This window comes from Pteropus medius, unplaced genomic scaffold (assembly GCF_902729225.1).
Source record: "Pteropus medius unplaced genomic scaffold, Ma_sr-lr_union100, whole genome shotgun sequence".
Taxonomy (NCBI): Eukaryota; Metazoa; Chordata; class Mammalia; order Chiroptera; family Pteropodidae; genus Pteropus; species Pteropus medius.
In genome coordinates this window covers 18,147,701-18,167,183 of record NW_024342473.1, presented here as the reverse complement: position 1 = coordinate 18,167,183, position 19,483 = coordinate 18,147,701, and the positions used below count along the sequence as shown (strand labels likewise).

Below are 19,483 nucleotides of genomic sequence, written 5' to 3'. Positions count from 1 at the left end.
TCTAGGATGGTGTTCGGTAACTAGCTGCCTAGTTAACGAATCTCTGACCAATGAGTGCTATTTGCTCTTTTATGCTAAACTTCAAGGTGATGACCAAGTATGTTTATGTAGTTGGCCCAAATTTGGTGTGGTTTTTCTGTTTTCTTTACCTTTATGTTGAAAAGTGATCCTATTCTAGGGTGGTTCTCACAACCGTACCTGAACAGAAGGTAACCTGGTAACTGCTTTGTCATCCTAACCACCTAGGTGAGACTAGGTGAGCTCGAATGAATTAGTGAATATCTTTGGAGTTCCATTTTCTCACTTGTAACAGCTGCTTCAAGGAGCTGTGTGAAGATACAGGGAGTGGATGAGTAAAGGCACTTGTGCATTTTTAACCATCCAAGAAAGAAATATTCCTTAAAAAAATCACACTATCCTGCTTTCTGAAATAATTTGTTATTTTCTTAGTGACTTAGGTTCCTTTTAAAATGCCTACGATAGCACACTGATCACAGGGTGCTTCCACACCAAGTGACTGAGATGGGTCCACTCTTTCTGTCGGTTTTGGTCCGTCGTTACATGCACCCACCCCTCCTTCCTAACGTGCTGCTACTCTGCACTGAGAAACAAGGTGATCCTTTGAGTTGAAGTTACTTTAGATTAAAGGGTGATAACGACCTTCTTGCCCTGTGTTCCAGCCATCACCCAGACCATAAAATGCTCCCACGAGCGGTCAGTGCACCTCTTCATCGACTCCTTGCTGCACACCAGCATGCAGAGCACGGCCTACCTGTGCAGCGACATGAACAGCTTCAGCCAGGGCCTGTGCCTGAGCTGCAAGAAGGGCCACTGCAACACGCTGGGCTACCACATCCGCCAGGAGTGGCACGGCAAGAAGAGCAGGAGGCTCTTCCTGGTGACAAGAGCCCAGTCCCCCTTCAGAGGTGAGTGAGTACAGGTAGCCTGGAGCCTTCAGAAGGACAGGATGCAGCCACCTGTCTGAAGGTTCACAAGTTCCCTACAGTCTTTCTCTGCAGTGTCTTCAGGTTCTGCTACTTTAGTGTTTCTGAAACTGCACAGATTCCAGACAGCAATGTTGACACAGCCTCTCTTTTCCCAAGAATGTGGCCAACTTGCTGCCAAGTGCTAAAAGAGAAGCCTTAATACTTTCTGGAATTACCCCTGGGTTGGCCTCTCTTCATCCATTTTCATGGTCCCCTATAATGTATGACCCAGAAGGCCCGGAACAGTTACCTCAACCACCCAGGTCTTCTTGTCACAGGGACCTGGAGTCATCCCCAAACCCAAGCCAGAACCCAGTGCTTTCATCTCTGCTCATGACCCCTATGACAAAACAACCCCCCTGGCTATATTTGCAGCTCCTATTTCCTCTAAAGATTGAATCAGCTGATCTTACAGCATATCATTGTCCCGTTGAGGCCTTCTCAAGGTGAAGGTCAGCTTCCAGTGTTTCCCAGTCAGATCCTTTACCTCAGGCAGAAACCAACCCCCTGCTACTCTCTGGGTTGAACAGGAGGTCAGAAAAAGGCCTGTGGCCATGTGTTGGGCTGAAGCCAGCAGAGAAATACTCCACCGAAGCCTAAATCCTCCTGGAGGGAACAAGGCAACATCTGTTGCCATTAACATTTCTGCCTAATCCTTAAAACAGCTCGTGAGTGATTTAGCTTCTTACGGTTTCATAGCACGTGTTCTGTTTGCCAGCACTGGGAGGAGCCCGGTGTTGTGCTGTTTGATTATTACCGTGCAAATATTTGTATCTGCGGAAGGTGAATGCATTGTCACCAGCACTACACATTTGCACAGCGTTTTATGCAAAACATTAGGTGCAGCCATTGATTTCTTGTGGCTCCCACAACAGCCAAACAAAGTCAGCAGGGCTGGTTACTCCCCCATTTTAAGAGGAGGAGGGTAAACCTGGGGTGGAGTGACCTACCCATAGCCTGGAGGGTTGCATCCCAGTGCGGTGTTTCTTTTACTATCACACTCCCAAGTTCAGTCTCCCAGGTGACTTATTTCTTTAGGCGCAGGGTTCCTTGTTTATCTGAACTTTTGCTCTCCAGCCACATTTCCTTTCCGTGAGCCAAGACGGCCCAGGAATGACAGAAATCCATCGTGGGTGGCTGATAGCTTCTGAGAGCACTTGGAGTGAGGGCGCTGAGGGTCTGGCATGTCCCCTTCACTCTTTGTGCCTTAAAGATAGAGGAGCCAGTAATATCTGGGAGCAGGTGGGGGTGTTTGGAAGGCCTCCTGCTTAAGAGAGCTCCCCTGCCATAGGCGTGGGTTAGACACTCTCTCGCTTGGGTTAACCAGCTCCTCTTTTAAGTGGTAAAGCCGCCTGGAGTGATTAAGCTTCTCAGATAATCACATTTCACTGGATCTACTTTAATCCTGTAAGGTTAGCATTTCGAGAGACTGTTCAACCTCTCCAGTTTCACAGATGGAGAAACCGAGGCCCAGACGGGGAAAAGTATATGCCCAGGGCCACAAAGTGAATTCTTGGCAGAGCCAACCTTTAGACCCAGACCTCCAAACAACTAGTTGAGTGATCTTTTTTTTTTCATCTCAGTAACCTGCCCCTGGTCTGTTTGTGGGGTGAAGGAGGGGAAAGAGGAGAGGATGAGGGGTTCTCTTTCTCCTTGAGATCAGCTGGGAAGAAAGAAGGTCATTTTTTGCCTTCCAGGGCTGTGTTGTACATTTGAAGTGAGGGGCTCGGTCCAGCCCCAGGATATCTGCTGGGGGTTTGGAGATGGGGAAGGGAAGCGAGCATGAGGAAAAGGAAGAGGGCGAAGAAAGAGCAGTAGGTACAAGCCAGGCTGAGTTCGTCCCTGCCAAGGACCCTGGGTGCCCGGCTACTCCATGCTGCCCATGTGAGCTCCTTTCCTATTATGGAGACCAAAGCATCGTGTCAGGGCAGCATTACTCACCCTGTGGCTACCAAAATCAATGTTCTTATCCATTCGTTTCTTTGCCTAGCCAACATAGGCAGAGTCCCTACCTCAGGAGACTTGGTGAAGACCAAACCCTTGCCATGCGGTACGTGCTAACTACTGTCCAAGGAAGACAGGCCATGAGTCCCTTGGAAACAACACTTAGGTCTCTTTATTACCAATTACCCATCTTGCTCCAGGGACAACAGATGAGAATAGGACCCATGGGGTTGGTGATATGGAGGCAGGACTACAAGGCAGGACAGCCTGGAACCTGACAGAATATAAACCTCCAGCCCCTGACAGAGGTTCCAGTGATGCGCTGTGGCCTGCACTGCACCCTCCTCTCCTCAAGGCCCTCCAAATTCTCCCCAGTTCTGCCTCAGTCCTTGTAATGGGCAAAGTTCTAATCTGGTCACTGATGAGAAGAAGCAGCCCTGTGGTCACACCAAACTGCCCTGGAAATGGCCGGGAATTACACTCGAGTGAGACTCTATCTGTCTGGAAGTGGCTGCTCACGAGATGCTGCAGTCTGTATAATGCGATGTCATCCAATGTGGTAGCCACTAACCATGTGTGGCTATTTTAATTACTTAAGTTAAATAAAATCAACAATTTGATTCTTCAGTCACACTAGCTACCTTTCAAGTACTCAGATACGTGGCTGCTGCATCAGAGAGTACAGAAATGAATCTCCATCACCACAGAAAGTTCTGTGCTAGCATGAAGCCCTTAATCTAGGTCACCCTAACTGTACCCTTCTCCACCCATCATGGTCATGATCATCTCTGATTTAAGCCCCTGGAGACTGTTTCACTGGCCACCTCCAGCATTTGATGAATACGTATCGATTCGTAAAAGAATAGACTTGTTCAACCCTGGTTACAGAGAACCCACAATCCATATTTTTCAAGGACGTCTAATTGTACTATATATTCTAGTGCAGGGTCTAGCTGGGCAAGATAAACATCGCCTCCCAGCTGTAGTTTCACAGAAGATGACTAGCTTGGCGCTCATTCCTCTGGCTCCAAGATCTGTTGACAAAGCCATCAAAGGATCTATTTTCTACAATCGTCTGCCAGAACTCCGGTAAACACTGGGGGAGCACAGCCGTAGCAGAGGAGAATTGGGAAACAGTCACTGAGTGAAACGAGGCAATTTATCACCCACTTCCATCCTCGTTCTCTCAGGAGGAACTTTTACCAGTTTGGGAGCCAGTCTTTTAAGAGAGAGGGGAGGGAAATGAATCTGTATTGGGTAAATTCTGCTTAGCAAGGACTTATCTAATTAATCCTCGTAGCAGTCAGATGAGGTAAGTGGGTGGAGGGGAGGAAAGAGGCCCTTATGGGGGCTTACTCTGACCAGGTGCCATGCTGAATGAGCTGCACAAATTATCGCATTTATCATTTAATCCTCACAACAACCCAAAGAGAGAGACAGAGACAGGTGGTGGGGTGGCGGTGGTGGGGATTAATTAACTGTTCAATAAAGAAATTGAGAGTCATGGAAGTTAAATCTTCCCAAAGTCATACTGTTTGTGAGTAGCAAATGCAGTATTTGGCCACAGGTCTCTCTGATTCCATGGCCCTTACTCCTTTCACTCTACAGGGCCTCCTGATAGTAGGATCAAGGCCAGTCCACCGCCCCTGACACACACACACACACACACACACACACACACACACACTTTCTCCCTGCACACTGGGACTCATCCAGCCGGTGGGAACCTGCTTCTGTTGCTGCTCCAGCTGATGAGAACACTCTTTTCTTCTGGCTGGTGAGATAACCAGCCAGACTGTGACTTGAGGAGTCTGTATATCTTTAGCTTTTCTCAGCTACTTCTTTGGAAGGTTTTCACTCATTTCCAGGGAGAGTTCCAGGAGAAGCAGTAAGTATAGGAGAGAGGGAGAGCAGGCTTGGGATGGCAATCAGATGTGTCTAGAATTTGGCTTTGCTGCCATTCACACATGTGACCTTGACCTAGTGATAAAACCATTGTGAGGCACAAAGCAATTATGTGTGGATGAGCATGGGAGTGAACCACTAAAACTGGCACCTATGGGTGGGGCTCAGGACCATATCTGGTCACTCCAGCATGTAGGAAGGGAACAGGTGTCACTGGGTTAATATCTTCTAGAAGCCTGGCACTTTTAGTCACAACAACCGTGTGAGAGAGCTCTTAATACCCATTTTAAAAATGAGGAAACTGAGCTGCAGAGAAGCTGTAAGTGTTCACGACCATGTGGTGGTAGATGGCAGAGTCACACTTCAACCTAGGGCTTCTGTTCCTCGATTGAGGGCTCTCATTGCCATCCCACATGAAGCACCTACAGCACAAACAGTGGGCGGCAGGACGCCAGTCAGCCCAACACTCCTTACCCCTCACACACACCTCTGCTTACCCATGCGCACACACATAAACACGCTCCTTACCCCTCACATACTCACACACACTTTTCTTACCTTCCCCCACCCACACACACACATTCCTCCATCTCCACCCCTAGCAGAAGGGGCAAGCATCCAATCTTGTGACATCAGACATAAGTTAAATGGGTTGGTACTGTTAAGCCCACATGTGGCTGGTCACTAACCTAAGCACATACATGCGCACACACATATGCTAAGAAAACCACTCATTCTGCTTCTTCCTCCCTTGAGCCTACTCTGAGTTAATTCAACAAACCCCCCTGCCAGCACCGGCTGCCTCAGGTGGTGGCCTTCTGTACAATAGCGTCTGTGAGCCTCTCAACCCCATGATGTTCAGCCTTCCTCCTGAGTTAGAGGCGTTTCAAATCTAGGAGCGAGCCCTTGGTGCTGCAGGGAAACATAAGAGATCTCATTCCTACCATCTCCACAAGAGAAAATCGATACACTGGAAAAAAGGCCCCTTTGATGTTTGCAATGATAGTCATAATATCTCCCAGAGCCAATATCTAATGATTCGAAATCATTTTTTCCATGAGACCAAAAAAAAAGAAAAGAAAAAGAAAAAGAAAAAATATTCTCTCTTCATAAATTCCACAACCCGATGCTCACAGCGGCTGCCTTGTGAAAATAAATTTAAGTTTTTTTTCTTTTTTAAATGGCACCAGTGGGGTTCACACTAGATTAAAACCTGGATTTTTAGGGTATCTGAACCCCGGGAGGACTCCGGTGGGGAGAATCTTCAGAGGCCTCACATCCCTGCTGTAGGTGGTTTGCCTGATCACATTCAGGGTTAATGGACTATTTCATGCATTTCATCTTTAAGACCTAAAGTAATTTCTCCTGACTGAACTGAGGAATGTGTTGTGCTGGCCCGTTTGCAGTCACAGGATCAAAAACATTTTCCCTAAGTCATTTTTGTAAAATCCTTATTAAACATGTCATAAGGTAAAGTGAGCAAAATTAGTCACGCTTTTTTCCTTAATCTTTATAAGAGCATCATCATCCTGGAAGGAGGATGGGGGGATAATAAGCAAATTGTCTTTATTTTTCTAAGAAAAACACTTAGAAAAATTCAAAATAAGAACAAATAATTAGTTCTCAGTCTCAAAGTCTCTTTCCTGTTTAAAAAAAATTAATTTCAAGATTTCTCTAAAAAACTGACTTTCCTAGGACAGGTAATATGGGATTCCTTGCGCTATCAACGTGCTATGCATTCTGCAGATAAGACATAAGGGCATCCTGATTCGCTCATCTCTGTTTCCTCCATAGTCCACAGTCTTTTATGAGCTCATTCAGGCTCTTCACGGCTCACACATCTTTGGAGGTTCTGACTCCCTGCACAGGTCCCGCCCCAGGGAGACACTGCAAAGGGACAGATAATACTCATTTGGAGGATGTGAAAGCTAAAGGGACCTCTGGGATCAACCAGGCCGACCTGGGTTTTACACAAGCACCTTCCCCCAGATTTGGGGAACCATGGCATCTAAGACCTGGAAATCGATCTCCTCCAACTCACAATTTAAGAGCTAAGGAAGACAAAAGCCCATCTCCAGGGCAGAGACAGGAAACATTTATCCCTGCTCAAGGGTTAACGTCTATTCAGGGGACAGGTGGGAGGAATCTGCAGCAGTGATAGCCCAGGATGGATGTTCATGGGTGGGAGCCGGCAGGTACTTTATCTTAGTGGCTTCATTTGAGCAGGTTTTGACTGCAGCATTTCTTCAGGAGCCGAGTGTCTGTCATTTGGGTTCAAAGGGCAGAGTCAGCTTGCAGAACCAGAGCCCCAGCAGACAGTGGGAAGAAGGGTCTTTAGGAATCAGACAGACACCTAGGTTCAAATTCTGCTCTACTTCTCACTATCTAGGTGACCTTGGACTCTGCTCTAAATCTCTTGCTTCCTTATCTGTAACTCTCCAGGATCACTGACACCCTATCTGTCTAGGTCTCAGCAGAAAATAGGACTCCACTGGCCTTGGTCAGCAGAAGAAAGCAGATGGGGCTCCTTACAGAGGGCAGGTGGTATTAAGGAAACAAATGTAGGGTATCAATGCACCCCAAAACTAACAACAGACCAGAATGAGTGAGGGAAGGGAATAGCCCAGGAGAATGGGCGTTGTGGAGGAGGGGCCACTGACAGCAGTTAATCATGGGGTGCAGTTACTGTGTGGTCAGGCTCCAAAGAGGGAAGGAGCACAGAAAAAAACATCCTGACCTCTCTCTGGTCTCTTGCCGGTGCCTCCCCAAGGTCAGTCTCAACCAGAAACCATCTGGCAAGGCAGCCTGGGAGCTGTAGGCTGTGGGGTCACACCCTGCCATTCAGAGCAGGGCAGACTGGATAGCAGGGTAGGTATAGAAAACAGAGCCTAACCAGCTTGTTGTCCTTATTTAGTCTTGTTATGAGGACAGAAATAACGTAAGTAAAACACTTAGTACATAGCCTGATGCATAGTAGGATCTCAACAAAAGAAAGCTATTTTCTCATTAGTCCTATTCACAAGTAGGGTCTTTATTGCAGGATGTGCCCTGCCTTGTTTTCACACAAATAGCCCCTAAGCAGTCCTTAGATGCCTGGTGCGTGCTGTGACCTGTAGAGATCCGAGCATCAATAGAACCCCAAGACTGTCCTCAGAAAGATCAGACATTGACATCGACGCCTGCGAGACAAGGCACAGGGCGAGGAGAGTCACAGAAGCGATGGCGCTTCCCAGCTGCAAGCTTCTCCAAGGCCAAGACCAAAACTTCTGAAAGTTTAATACTTCTGAAAGCTTTTCTTTTCCCGACGAGATTCTAATTAGAATACATGCTTATTGTAGAAAATGTGGAACTTGCAGAAAAGCATAAAGAAGAGAATAAAAATTATCTCTCTCCACTCTCCAGAGATAAGCACTCCTAACGTTTTTTGGGAGTGCCCCTCCTTCTATGCATTCTGTTTTATAGTTAGTCTCGTATCACATAGACAATTTCATAGCCTGGTTGTTGTTTGGTGGTTTTTTTTCCCCCACTTCTTTTATAAGCTTTGAAGTCATTCCAAAAGTATCTTTTAATGAGTTCATAAGAGTAAATCTCGTGGTTGGGAATATGAGCTCGGAATCAGCAGACTAACATCTAAGTGCGGCTTCACCAGGCTTTTGCCTCATGGCAGTGGACAAGTTACTTAAATTCAGCTTCTCCATTTGGAAAATGATGAGGGAGGGAGAATATAGCAGGCATCTTAAAAGTTGTAAAGAGAAATATTTATTTATGTGCAACTATTAGCTCAAGGTCTGGGACACAGGAAATAGCTAAATGGTAGTTATCATAATCGTCATTATTAGTCCATAGTCATTTCTCTATTTGTGAATTAGGGTGTTTCTGATTTATTTTTAATTAAATAATTCTGTTATGACATTTTTAAACTTAAATCTCTTTCCACACTTCAACTTTAGGGTATATAAAGCTCTTGGTCTCAGGCATAAACATTTTTAAAAGTTCAAGTTCTGGAGGCAGGTGGCCTGGGCTTACATCCCAGCTATGCTACTTACTAGCTGTCTAGTCCTGGAAAAGTCACTTAACCTCTCTGTGTTTCGGTTACCCCTTCTCTAAAAGATCATGATGTAAGGATCAAATGAGATAATAGATACATAATGTTTGGCACAGTTCAACAAAATAAATATTAGCCAATATTATTATCATGCATACCACCATTTAAGCTCTATTACTTTTTTAGCCCTGACAGCTTTCAGCACTGGGCTAAGCACCAGTACACTTCCAATTAATATATATTAAGCTGCGTTAAAATGGATTGCTATGATTATTCTCTGGGTACTCGGGAAGAGGCCCTGCCTCCTCGTTAAGAGGTTACCCCGGGTTCGCTGCTCCCACCACCTCCCCTCTCATGCCTGTGGCCTGTGTCTTTGAACGGACCTTTCCTTTTTGCCTCAGTTCAACTTACGACAGTGCCCATTTGTTACAGAGTTCCCTAGACAGACCCTGAATAGTGTAAGACTTCTCCAGAGGCTTCTGGGGTGATAGGCCAGAGTCCCTGTCTCCACCACTGCCACCCAAGGGTTTAGGGACCCTTCCTCGAGTCGCAGCCCTTATCTTATTTCTCACCCACAGCTTTATAGTCCTGAGAGCATCAAACTAGTTTATTCCAGGCTGGAGGATTTAAGCACCTATTATGTACAGGGCACTGGAGCAAATCCACCACAAAATCCAGATGGGAAGATCGGTTTATGCCAAAGGGTAGGATTGTGTAAATAGCCCAGAAACCCAGCAACACAGGCACACCCTGCAGCTGGAGTATTGGCAACACGTCACTAGCTACAGCTGCTAGGTTTGTGTGTAGCTACCAACCTCCAGTGGAAATGTACCATTTGTAAGTTAGTAGATTGATTCATGAAGATGATGAATTTCACATGCTGGCTACATGGGATGGATGCTCATGTGGCTAGCTTCATCATCTATGCTTTCCACTAGGAATTCTCATATAACAAAGCTTTAAACTCAGGCCTTACATTCTCAGAGGTGATTTCCATCTGGCTAAATGTTAATACATATGCTGATGCTCCCAAGCAAACTGTAAGGTCATTCATCCCACAAATGTGTATTAAGCACCTACTATGTGCAAGGCACTGTATCAGGACTGACAGATTAATCATTATCTAGAACAAAAAAAGTCAAATACACAGCAAGCATACTATAAATTCCCTATCCTTTGCCCAAGGCAGACACCAATCTTCTCAAGAGCCTGGATAAGGTCTCAGAACCTGTCTCAACATAGGGCTCTAAGAAGTCCTATCAATCATTTTAACATGCCTTATTAAACCTGTTTGCAATCTTGGAGCTAAAACACTACAGATACTTAGAAAAAATGGAGAGAGCAAGAAAAAGAAGTCCAAGCAGCCAGTCACTAGCCATTTTGAATGAGGTGGGGGAATTTTGAAAACAATCCCACTGCTGGTTGGTGTGACAATGCAGGCTGATAGTAAACAATTTGCTTTTATTAATATAAACTGTATTTGGGTAAAAAAATAAAATAAAATAAATTTTTCTCTTCCAAACAACCCAGTAGAAGGACATTCTGGACATTTGATAAGATAGAAAACTTATAGGCCCAAGTACTAGAACTAGAGCTATCTCATTGGAAAATGTGCTTTTTGAGACACCCCACCCCCACGCCCCGCCTCCCTACTGAGCTAGTATCCAGGAACTGCCCCAGAATATACAGACATGGTCATTAGGGCATCTTTGTAAGCTGAAGCTCTGCCCCACCCCAAAACTGACCTTAACGAACAGAGGCAAAAGTGAAGAATGACAGTGTGTCCTCCTGCCTTTGTCAGGTGCCTAAAAGACACATATCCTTTGATTTATGAAAGGGGACCCCTACCAGATACATGGAACAATCCAACAGGATTGCATCTAAGAATGGGTGAGGATGCCAGATGTGCTAAATTCTTATTCTGCCTTCTTTTATTGGGTAATACTTATTGTTATTCTTTTACAAACACAATATATAAGTCTTCTGTAAACATTCAGGAAATATAGAGAAGGAAAAAAAATAAAAGAAAAAGCATTCATAATCCTAGCCCCCAAGGGGAAAAAATTGAGGTCTCTATCCATCTGGACATTTTCTTCTGCATTTTTAAATGTTTAAAATATAAGATTTTTAATTTTAAAAATTCTTGCTTAAATTCTCTTTCTCTCATTCTCTCCTCTCCTCCCCCTCCACCCCTAGTTTATCATTACCAGTTCAAGATGCAGTTCTTCAACCAAATTGAGAAACCAGTAGAAACAACTTTTACCATGTCACTCCTCGGAACAAAAGAGGAAATGCAGAAAATTCCCATCACTCTGTGAGTATGAGGAGCAGCCCTGTCTATGGCGATGACAAGCTTAATTGTCTTAATTTTTTCAAAGGTTAGGCCAGACACAACTTATTTTTCTCAGCCCGTTACGACTGCCCCAAACACCCGGTCAGATGGGATATTCACCCAAGCCCAATGCCTTGTCACCATCCCTCCTCAGCCTCACCCAGTCTCACCGATCGCTTTATGTTTGTGCTACCTATGTATGTGATGGGCCCACTGCGACATGAGTTCGGGGCAGAGGGAAGCCAGAGCCGGCCCAGTCCATGTTCACAGTGCAAAAGTAGATCTGAGCAGGGAGGAGTGGTGAGGGCCAAAGCAGGTGTCCACGGGAAGGCCCTGAGTGCCTTTCCAGTGAGTTCTGAAAAGTAGCCCAGAAATAAAACTGGTATCATTCAATTTGGCACAAATTTCCCATCCCAATTAGCCTGCCCTGCCAGCCCTTCCCATCTGCCCTCCCTGTTACACACCTGCTCACAACACAAGCAGTGGCCTCACACCTCCTTCAGAAGCACCCCAATTTCACTGGTCAGAAAAGGCCCATTAGCTGCTTTTCTTCAGCATTTCGACTCTCAGCATGGGCTTTTCTTGGAAAGTGACACTAGCCCTCCACTAACTCCGGGGACAGTCCTCAGCTTCCAAAAATTGATGATCTCTGTTCATCAAACAGAAGCAGTCACTGAGCAAGTGTTTGTTGGTGCTCTGCACTAGAGGTAGAGAGGACCCTATCCTTGTGCTCCCAGCCTAGTGGGGTGGGGACACTGGTAAACGATTCTCTATAACAGGGTTCCCCAACTCCCGGGCCGTGGACCGGTACCAGTCCATGGCCTGTTAGGAACCGGGCTGCACAGCAAGAGGTAAGCAGCAGGCAAGCAAGCGAAGCTTCATCTTTATTTGCAGCCGCTCCCCAGCGCTAGCATCACTTCAGATCATCAGGCATTAGATTCTCATAGGAGCACCGGTCCCTGGTGCAAAAAGTTTGGAGACCGCTGCTCTACAACATTCTGCAAGAAGTGCTATGACGAGCCACTCAAGGGAACCCTCCATTCATCTGTCTCACCCTAAAACCAATGTTACCTGTACATTCTCCCAAATTTCTCCCCAGGAAATTGTTCTAAATAGTGGAAAGGGCATCTAGGTGTTCTGTCAATGTTGGACATTTTTAATGTCTTGGAGTTTAGTGAGTAAACCTAGTAATGATATCCATGAATATGCATTAAATCTTGCTCTAAATTGGTGCATCCTTTTAATATGTGGTTTTGTATTACTGTTATGCTTTGTGGTCTTAATAAAAGATTCTATTTAGATGGGGAGGAAAAAAGCATCACTAGGAAAAGAAGAGTGTGATTTGGCTCTACGAAGTTAATCAGACCTACAGATAGCTGTGCGGAGGCCATTGCCAGAGCCTCACTGTCTCTGCAGGAGCAGTTTCCCTAATTTGTTAACCTAGAATCTAGGAAGCCCGAGCTAAACAAAGTTAACTAGAATTTTTATCGTGGAACTCTTGGAGCATTTTTAATATGCTAACTCAGAAAATAGTATGATTTTTCCAATATTACTGGTCTGTAAAATCTTTCTTATCCTGGCGTATCTATTGCTATCTCTACTAATAATCTGTACAAATCTGGTTTGAGAAATATAGCATAAAAGACCATCTCAAGTCACTCGGGCAAAGCTAACACATCCTAAATGTGTCTAAGCATCACTTTGCTGTTACAAATAAACTGACTGTGTCTGGTTTCCTTTGTGTCTTCAAAGGAGTGAAGGAATTATTAGTAATAAAACCTATTCCTTTCTTATCACATTGGATATGGATATTGGTGAGCTGGTCATGATCACGTTAAAGCAGGAAAACAGCGCGGTGTGGACCAATGTCTGGAACACGGTTCAAACCATCATCCCATGGGGGAGAGAGCCCCTCAATTCAGGCCTTGTTCTAAAGAACATCAGAGTCAAAGCAGGAGAAATACAGCAAAGGTGAGTGATTAGCTAACCTCCTCCTAACATCTAGATCTACACATGCCAGCACTTTCACAATTTAATACTTGCATTTATCTTATGAAATGAACACTATTAGGTCCTAATGATGGAGTACAGACACTCAGAAAGGTGAAATGACCATCCTGACTTCACACAGCCATAGACAAAAGGACCTGCACTCAGGTCTTCTGAGTCCCAGTCTAGCCTCTTCCCACTGCCCGTGGTTAGTAGCTTCCTGCCTCTGGAGTTTGAGAACCACCTCACTGGCCCAATGCGTCTCAAATCCCACGTATGAATGAATCACCAGGTACTGTCGGTTCTGCTGATCCAAGGACCACACTTTGAGTGGCAATGACCCAGATGTGACATTTCTTTTTTGTTGTTTACCCAGAAAAATGCTTTTAATGATCACAGTCTCAAAATCTCGCTCTGTGGTGGCACCTTTCAAACTTTAGAGTGCCAAAGAATCACTGAGAAGCTTATTAAGTATGCAGAATTCCCGATCCCACCTACAGAGCTTCTGATTCATTGTGGTCTGTAAAGAGACCCAGGACACACATTTGTTACTAAGAGATTCTGATGTGGACCAATGGATTACCCTTAGGAAATGCTGCTCTGTGTGTTTTAACCTCTCCTTTGGCCCCAAGGTCTCCAGGGACAAGAAGGAGTTAGGGAAGGGGTAGGAAATAAAGGAAAGAAAGGACAGTCCAGCTGCTACTTCAGTCCTCTCAGCCAGGCAAAGAGATGCCCAACGTACTTTGCCACAGCAACTATACTTGTCTGCAGTTCTGCAGGTCTCCATGAAGGGAGAATTCTCTCTCCCACAGAGCCTTCCCTATCTTTTCTCCCCTGTGTTCAGGACATGTGTCTCTCTTCTCCCACCTTCCTTTATTGGGAAGCCCATTTCTCTCTTTGGCTTATCCCCAGTAGGGAAGGAAAACAGTAGGCTTCTCAGCTCTGAACTACACTCCTCCTTCACCCCTCAGGTTTCATTGCCAGGAAGGGGCAATGCGCCCCTCGTCTCCCCCGAGTCCTTTCTCTAAGACTTATCTTCCTGGGATACAAAATCCTGGCAATTACGAAGAGCAAACTTTGCAGTCTACCAACAGATTTTATCCACATGATCGGTTTGAGAAAATTAAACTGCTCCTCTCCTCTTTCACGCTTAGCCATTCTTATGCAACTTTTTGGCACTTGAGATCAGCTCTACTTCCGAGCACCACCCTTCCCCACATTCTCTCAGCTAGAGGGTAATTCCTCAGTTATAGTGGCTGTTCACCCTGACAATTCTATGTGACTTGACTTGAAAGGTAGTATAAATGACAATGCAACCATCCTCACTAGAGCTTACTCACATGATTCTCAAGAAGGAAAGAGGAGAAGGGTGGGAAAGGCATTTACCGAGCTCCAAAGCACAGTGGGCATTGAACTAAGTGCTCTAGAGCATGAATTTCGTCTAATCTTCCCAATGACCCTGTGAAATGGGCAGTACTGGCTGTGTGGATTTGAAAGCTAAGGTTCACAGAAGTTACACAGCTTGTGGACATTGCTAGTAATTGTCCAAGCCCAGATCTGAGTTAGGTTTGTCTGATTCATTGTCCATTTGTTGCCCATGCACTGCTTCCAACAGCTCCTTACTCCATTGTTCTCGGCCCTATTAATCTGATTTCCTCAGTGCAATCTAGCAGAGTGGTGGCGCTGGACATTAATATATATGCACATCGACCCTTCCTTATGGCTACAGGATGTACGTGCTGAAAAGAGAGGAAGGACAATGGGGCTTGTAGGTTTTTTTAAGTTGTAACTACTCAGTGCCTCCTACCTGTCTTCGCAATATCAGATACCATTGGGGGATACCCAAAAAAATCTCAGTTGTGGCTCTTGGCATAAGGAACTCTAGGACCTAATTAGAAAAACAAGATGCCTTAATTTAACTAATAATGTGCTCCATCCCAGAACTTCTCAAGACTTAATGTACACATAAATCATCTGGGAACTGTGTTAAAATACAGTTCTACTTCAGCAGGTCTGGGGTGGAGCATGAGATTCTGTATTTCTAATAAGCTCCCTGGTGCTACTGCTGCTGCTGGTCCATGGACCACACTTTGATGAGCAAGAGTCTAGTACTGCATGGCCTAGGAAGTCTAAGAAGAAAGACATGCATTCAGGCTGGTGCTGTTGAACCTGTACCATAACAGGCTTTGGGGAGGCCAGGAGACATTCCCAGAGAGCTAGGCAGAAAGCAAAGAAAAATCTAGACAGGACCGGATGGCCTCTACATCAGCCAGCCCTAAACTCTAATTTTGGCCTCACTGCTTACCATCTACGTAGAATAAATAGGTAGAATAACTCAGAATAACTGCACCTTTCTGAGACTAAGTTCTTTAGTAATAAATGGGAATTATAATATATATCTCATGAGACTAATAACAATTACCAATTTTTAATTACCTTCTACAAACCAAAATCCCAGAGCCAGGATGCAAACACTGAGACCTGTACTCATAATCTCTCTGCTGACTACAAAGAACAAAAAAACTGGTTAAGTCATTTGTTCTGTGACTCCACAGGAGGAATACGGTGAGAGGGGACTTTTTCTCTCCAAGGCACAAAGTAAGGAATGAGAGGGTCTGTTGCGGGATGAAGAGAAAAGGCAGAAAGTATTAGCCTCACAGCAATTGGCTAAATGCAATGAGATGTTCAGTTTCCACAGTAATCATCTAAATGCAAAACAAAAATCAATGGCATTATCTCCAGTCACCCATTGGTTTGGCAGAAATTAAAAGACGGAAAACATCTGGTAAAGGTGTGGAGAAATGGGCATTCTCATATACTAGTAGTGAGAGTATAAATTCCAGAGCTTCTGCAGGGGCATTTCATTCAACAACTAATATTTGATGAGTATCTATCTACCTTCTGCCAGTCACTGTTGTGGGCACTAGATACACAACAGTGAACAGAAGAGACAAAGGCCTTGGTCTCACGGAGTTTACATCATCATAATTTTATATATGCATAGTATGTATGTCCTGGAATATAATGTGATCCAGAATTTACTTCTAGGTGTCTGCCTTAAAGAAATACTAAAAATGTTCACAAAGAATATATGTGCAAAAAATGTTTGTTGCAGTACTATTTGTAAATAGTAAACCATTGGGAAAATCTCAGTATTCATCAATAGAAAAATAGCTAAATGCATTGTGCTATATTCATACAGTAGAATGCCATGCAGCAGGTGAAAAAAATTAAATTGATATGTACTCATATGACAGGTCTCCAAGTACATTATTTGGTGACAAGGAAAACTTTCAGAAAAATATTTACAAAAATCTTTATATTCACATGTGAACATCAATATATGTGTAAATGCATAAAAATAGATCTGGAAAGACAGAAAACAAACCATGATAGCACAGAGGGAGGTGACATTGGTGAAGGAGAATGGAGAAGAGGATCTTTAATATTTTACTTTATTTGTTTACCATTTCAGTTTTTCAAGGATGCATTTACAAATTACTCATAACACTTGAATTTCAGCTTTATTGAGGTATATTTAACAAATAAAATTATAAAATATTTAAAGCATTTGTGATTTGATATACAAATGATTATGAAAGGATTCCCCCTTATCTAGTTAACACAGGCATCAGCTCGCATATTTATCTTTTTTTGTCGTTATTAAGAATATTTAAGTTTACCCTCTCGGCAAATTTTATTTATACAATACAGTTACCAAGTACAGCCACCATGTTTTACATTAGATCCTTAGACCTCATTCATCTTATAGCTGAAAGTTTGTACCCTTTTACCAACGTCTCCCTATTTCCACCTCTCCCCAGGCCCTGGGAACCACTTTTCTATGCTTTTCCTATGAGTTGGACTTTTTTTTTTTTTTTTAGATTTCACATGTAGGTATTTGTCTTTGTCTGGCTTATACACTATTTTAATTTAAAAAGTTTGTTTGAATAAAGACGAGTAATTCAAAACAAAACCAAAAAAAAAGCCATAAACTAGAATTCACTGCTACTACAGTTAATTTTTTTCTAATAGATGCAATTGAAGTTAGTAACACAAAATAGCACCTCAGGCCAAGCAACTGGTGAAATCAGTCTATCGACAGGTCTCCAAGAGAGACCTAAAACAAATGTGACGACCTCTTTGGCTGGACAGTGTCTGCACCAATGAGAGGAAGGGGCGGGGCTTACATGACAGCCAGACAGAGGCTGGTGACAATGGCTTCATGCCCAGGGACCTTTAAGTCCAAAAAAGAAGGCTGAGGAGTGAAGCCTACCTGTGAGGAACAGTTGAAGGAACTGCAAATGTTTGCCCTAGAGTCAGGGTGATGTAGTAAAAAGAACAATAGTTACTCTCAAATCTTTGATGAGCGGTTAGAACAAGGGAAGACTGCCTCTAGGACTTTGTTTTTATAGAACTGAAATCATCTCAGAGCAAAGTTCCGGAAAGCCTTTTACTGATTGCTTTCACTGACTTGGGTTTTGCTTTTCTCTGAAGTTATGAAAATATTTGCAACATAAGAATCTAATTAAAAAATATATATATATATAGCATGTGTCACATCAATCGGGTATTTGACAAAGGGTGAAACACTTCAATAAGCTCCTTCTAAAACTTAATGCTGTGTTTGCTTTATGTTTTCTATTCAGAATAACATTTTGCTCAGAAAACATGGATGACCAACAACTGCACCCAACCCAGGAGAAAATCTTTGTGAGATGTGACAGAAACTCTAAAAAACTGAAGCAAAAAACCGAATGAGCTTTAATAGAGACCCAATGTAAAGAACAAATGATCTCATTCCTTATTTGGAATACTTGCCTTATTTGGCAACCAAAGTTATATAAAGAATTTTGCATAAAGTTTAAATAAAGTTTAGATTTAAAGGAGAAGCGTGTTTCACTCTTATAAACTAAGCTTTTAAAAACCATATTATGTAACTTTATTGAAATATTAGTATAACCAAAAATTTCCCAATTTTATTTCTGATTAAATGCAATATACACAAATTAGTATAAGAGTCATTTTAGATCTGTTGTTATAATTTAAAACATCTTTTTCAATTAAATAAATTTCCCATATTTCTTTGCTAGTTAATTCTGATCAGTTTTTGAACCATGCTGGAAAGGTACTTCTTTATTACAAAACTAAGTGCTTCAATAAAGTGAAATTCCAATTAATCACTAGCTGTGTGTCCCAATTTTCCTAATGCTTACAACAAAATCTAATGGAAAAATTGGTAATTACAAAATAGTTATGGGGATGTGAAGTACAGCATAGGGAATAATTATTATTACAATAATATTGTAATTACCATGTATAGTGCCAGGTGAGCACTAGACTAATCAGGGGGATCGCATAGTAAATTATATAAATGTCTAACCACTATGCTATACACTTGAAACTAAGATAAAATAACATCAATTATCAACTCTAATCGAATTTTTTAAATTATTTAATAAATAAATAATTTCTTTAAAAGCTAATAAAAAAACTTGGGATATCTCATAGAGTTAAGATATCAAATCTCAAACTGTCTAATAATTATTAATAAATAATCATTAATGCTAATGTTTGATCCATCACAGAGCATGTGAAGGAAATACTAAGTGTGGTAATCACTTGGATATGTGTTTCAAGAAATTCAGAGAGACGGAGCACACTATGCACATTTCACAGCCTAACCTGACATTTGCATAGACTCGGCTCCCCAGAGCTCATAATTCACATGCTCTTCATCAAAGCAAGATAAGTCAGAGCTGGTGAAAACAAAAATCCCCAAGAAATATCTGCCTCTGACTAAATCAATTTAAGATTATTCACTTTTATTTCCCTTGGGAAGACCCACACAACAAAGGAACATGGGGGAAGGGAGAGGAAGAAGAGTTGGCTCAAGGTGGCATTGGGTCCTGAATGCTAATCTTGCCTGCGAAAGTATCTGACCACACGTCTAGAAATGATAGATATTAAAATGAACAATATTTCCCATTATGGCTAAAATGCTAAGATTTACAATAAAATCATGTTTGCATTAAGCTGGCATGTTTTGTCATTAACTATCCAGAATGCATTTAAAATACAGTAGTATTATCTTTGGCTTCACTTTCCCAGTTTCAGTCACCCTCAGTTAACCACAGTCCGAAATATTAAATGGAAAGTATCAGAAATAAACAATTCTAGGTTTTAAACTGGAAGCTGTTCTGAGCAGCATGATGAAATCTCACATTGTCTCGCTCCACCTCACTCTGGGGAGATGAGTCATCCCCTTGTCCAGCGTATCCA

The 19,483-nt window shown here is 43.0% G+C and overlaps 1 protein-coding gene across 4 annotated transcripts in view; it reads left to right on the top strand.

Moving 5' to 3' along the window:
• LIPC (lipase C, hepatic type) overlaps window positions 1-18,138 on the top strand; it is a 116,542-nt gene extending 98,404 nt beyond the window's left edge. For 3 of the 4 annotated variants that reach the window (XM_039865475.1, XM_039865474.1, XM_039865478.1), the window contains 4 exons: window positions 681-926; window positions 11,077-11,194; window positions 12,965-13,183; window positions 17,851-18,135. In XM_039865475.1, the coding sequence (XP_039721409.1) occupies window positions 681-926; window positions 11,077-11,194; window positions 12,965-13,183; window positions 17,851-17,962 (695 nt within the window). In that variant the 3' untranslated portion in view covers window positions 17,963-18,135. Of the gene's footprint in view, window positions 1-680; window positions 927-11,076; window positions 11,195-12,964; window positions 13,184-17,850 lie in introns of all 4 variants that reach the window. The other variant, XM_039865473.1, reaches the window with a different exon arrangement.
• The last annotated feature ends 1,345 nt before the right edge of the window (window positions 18,139-19,483 follow it).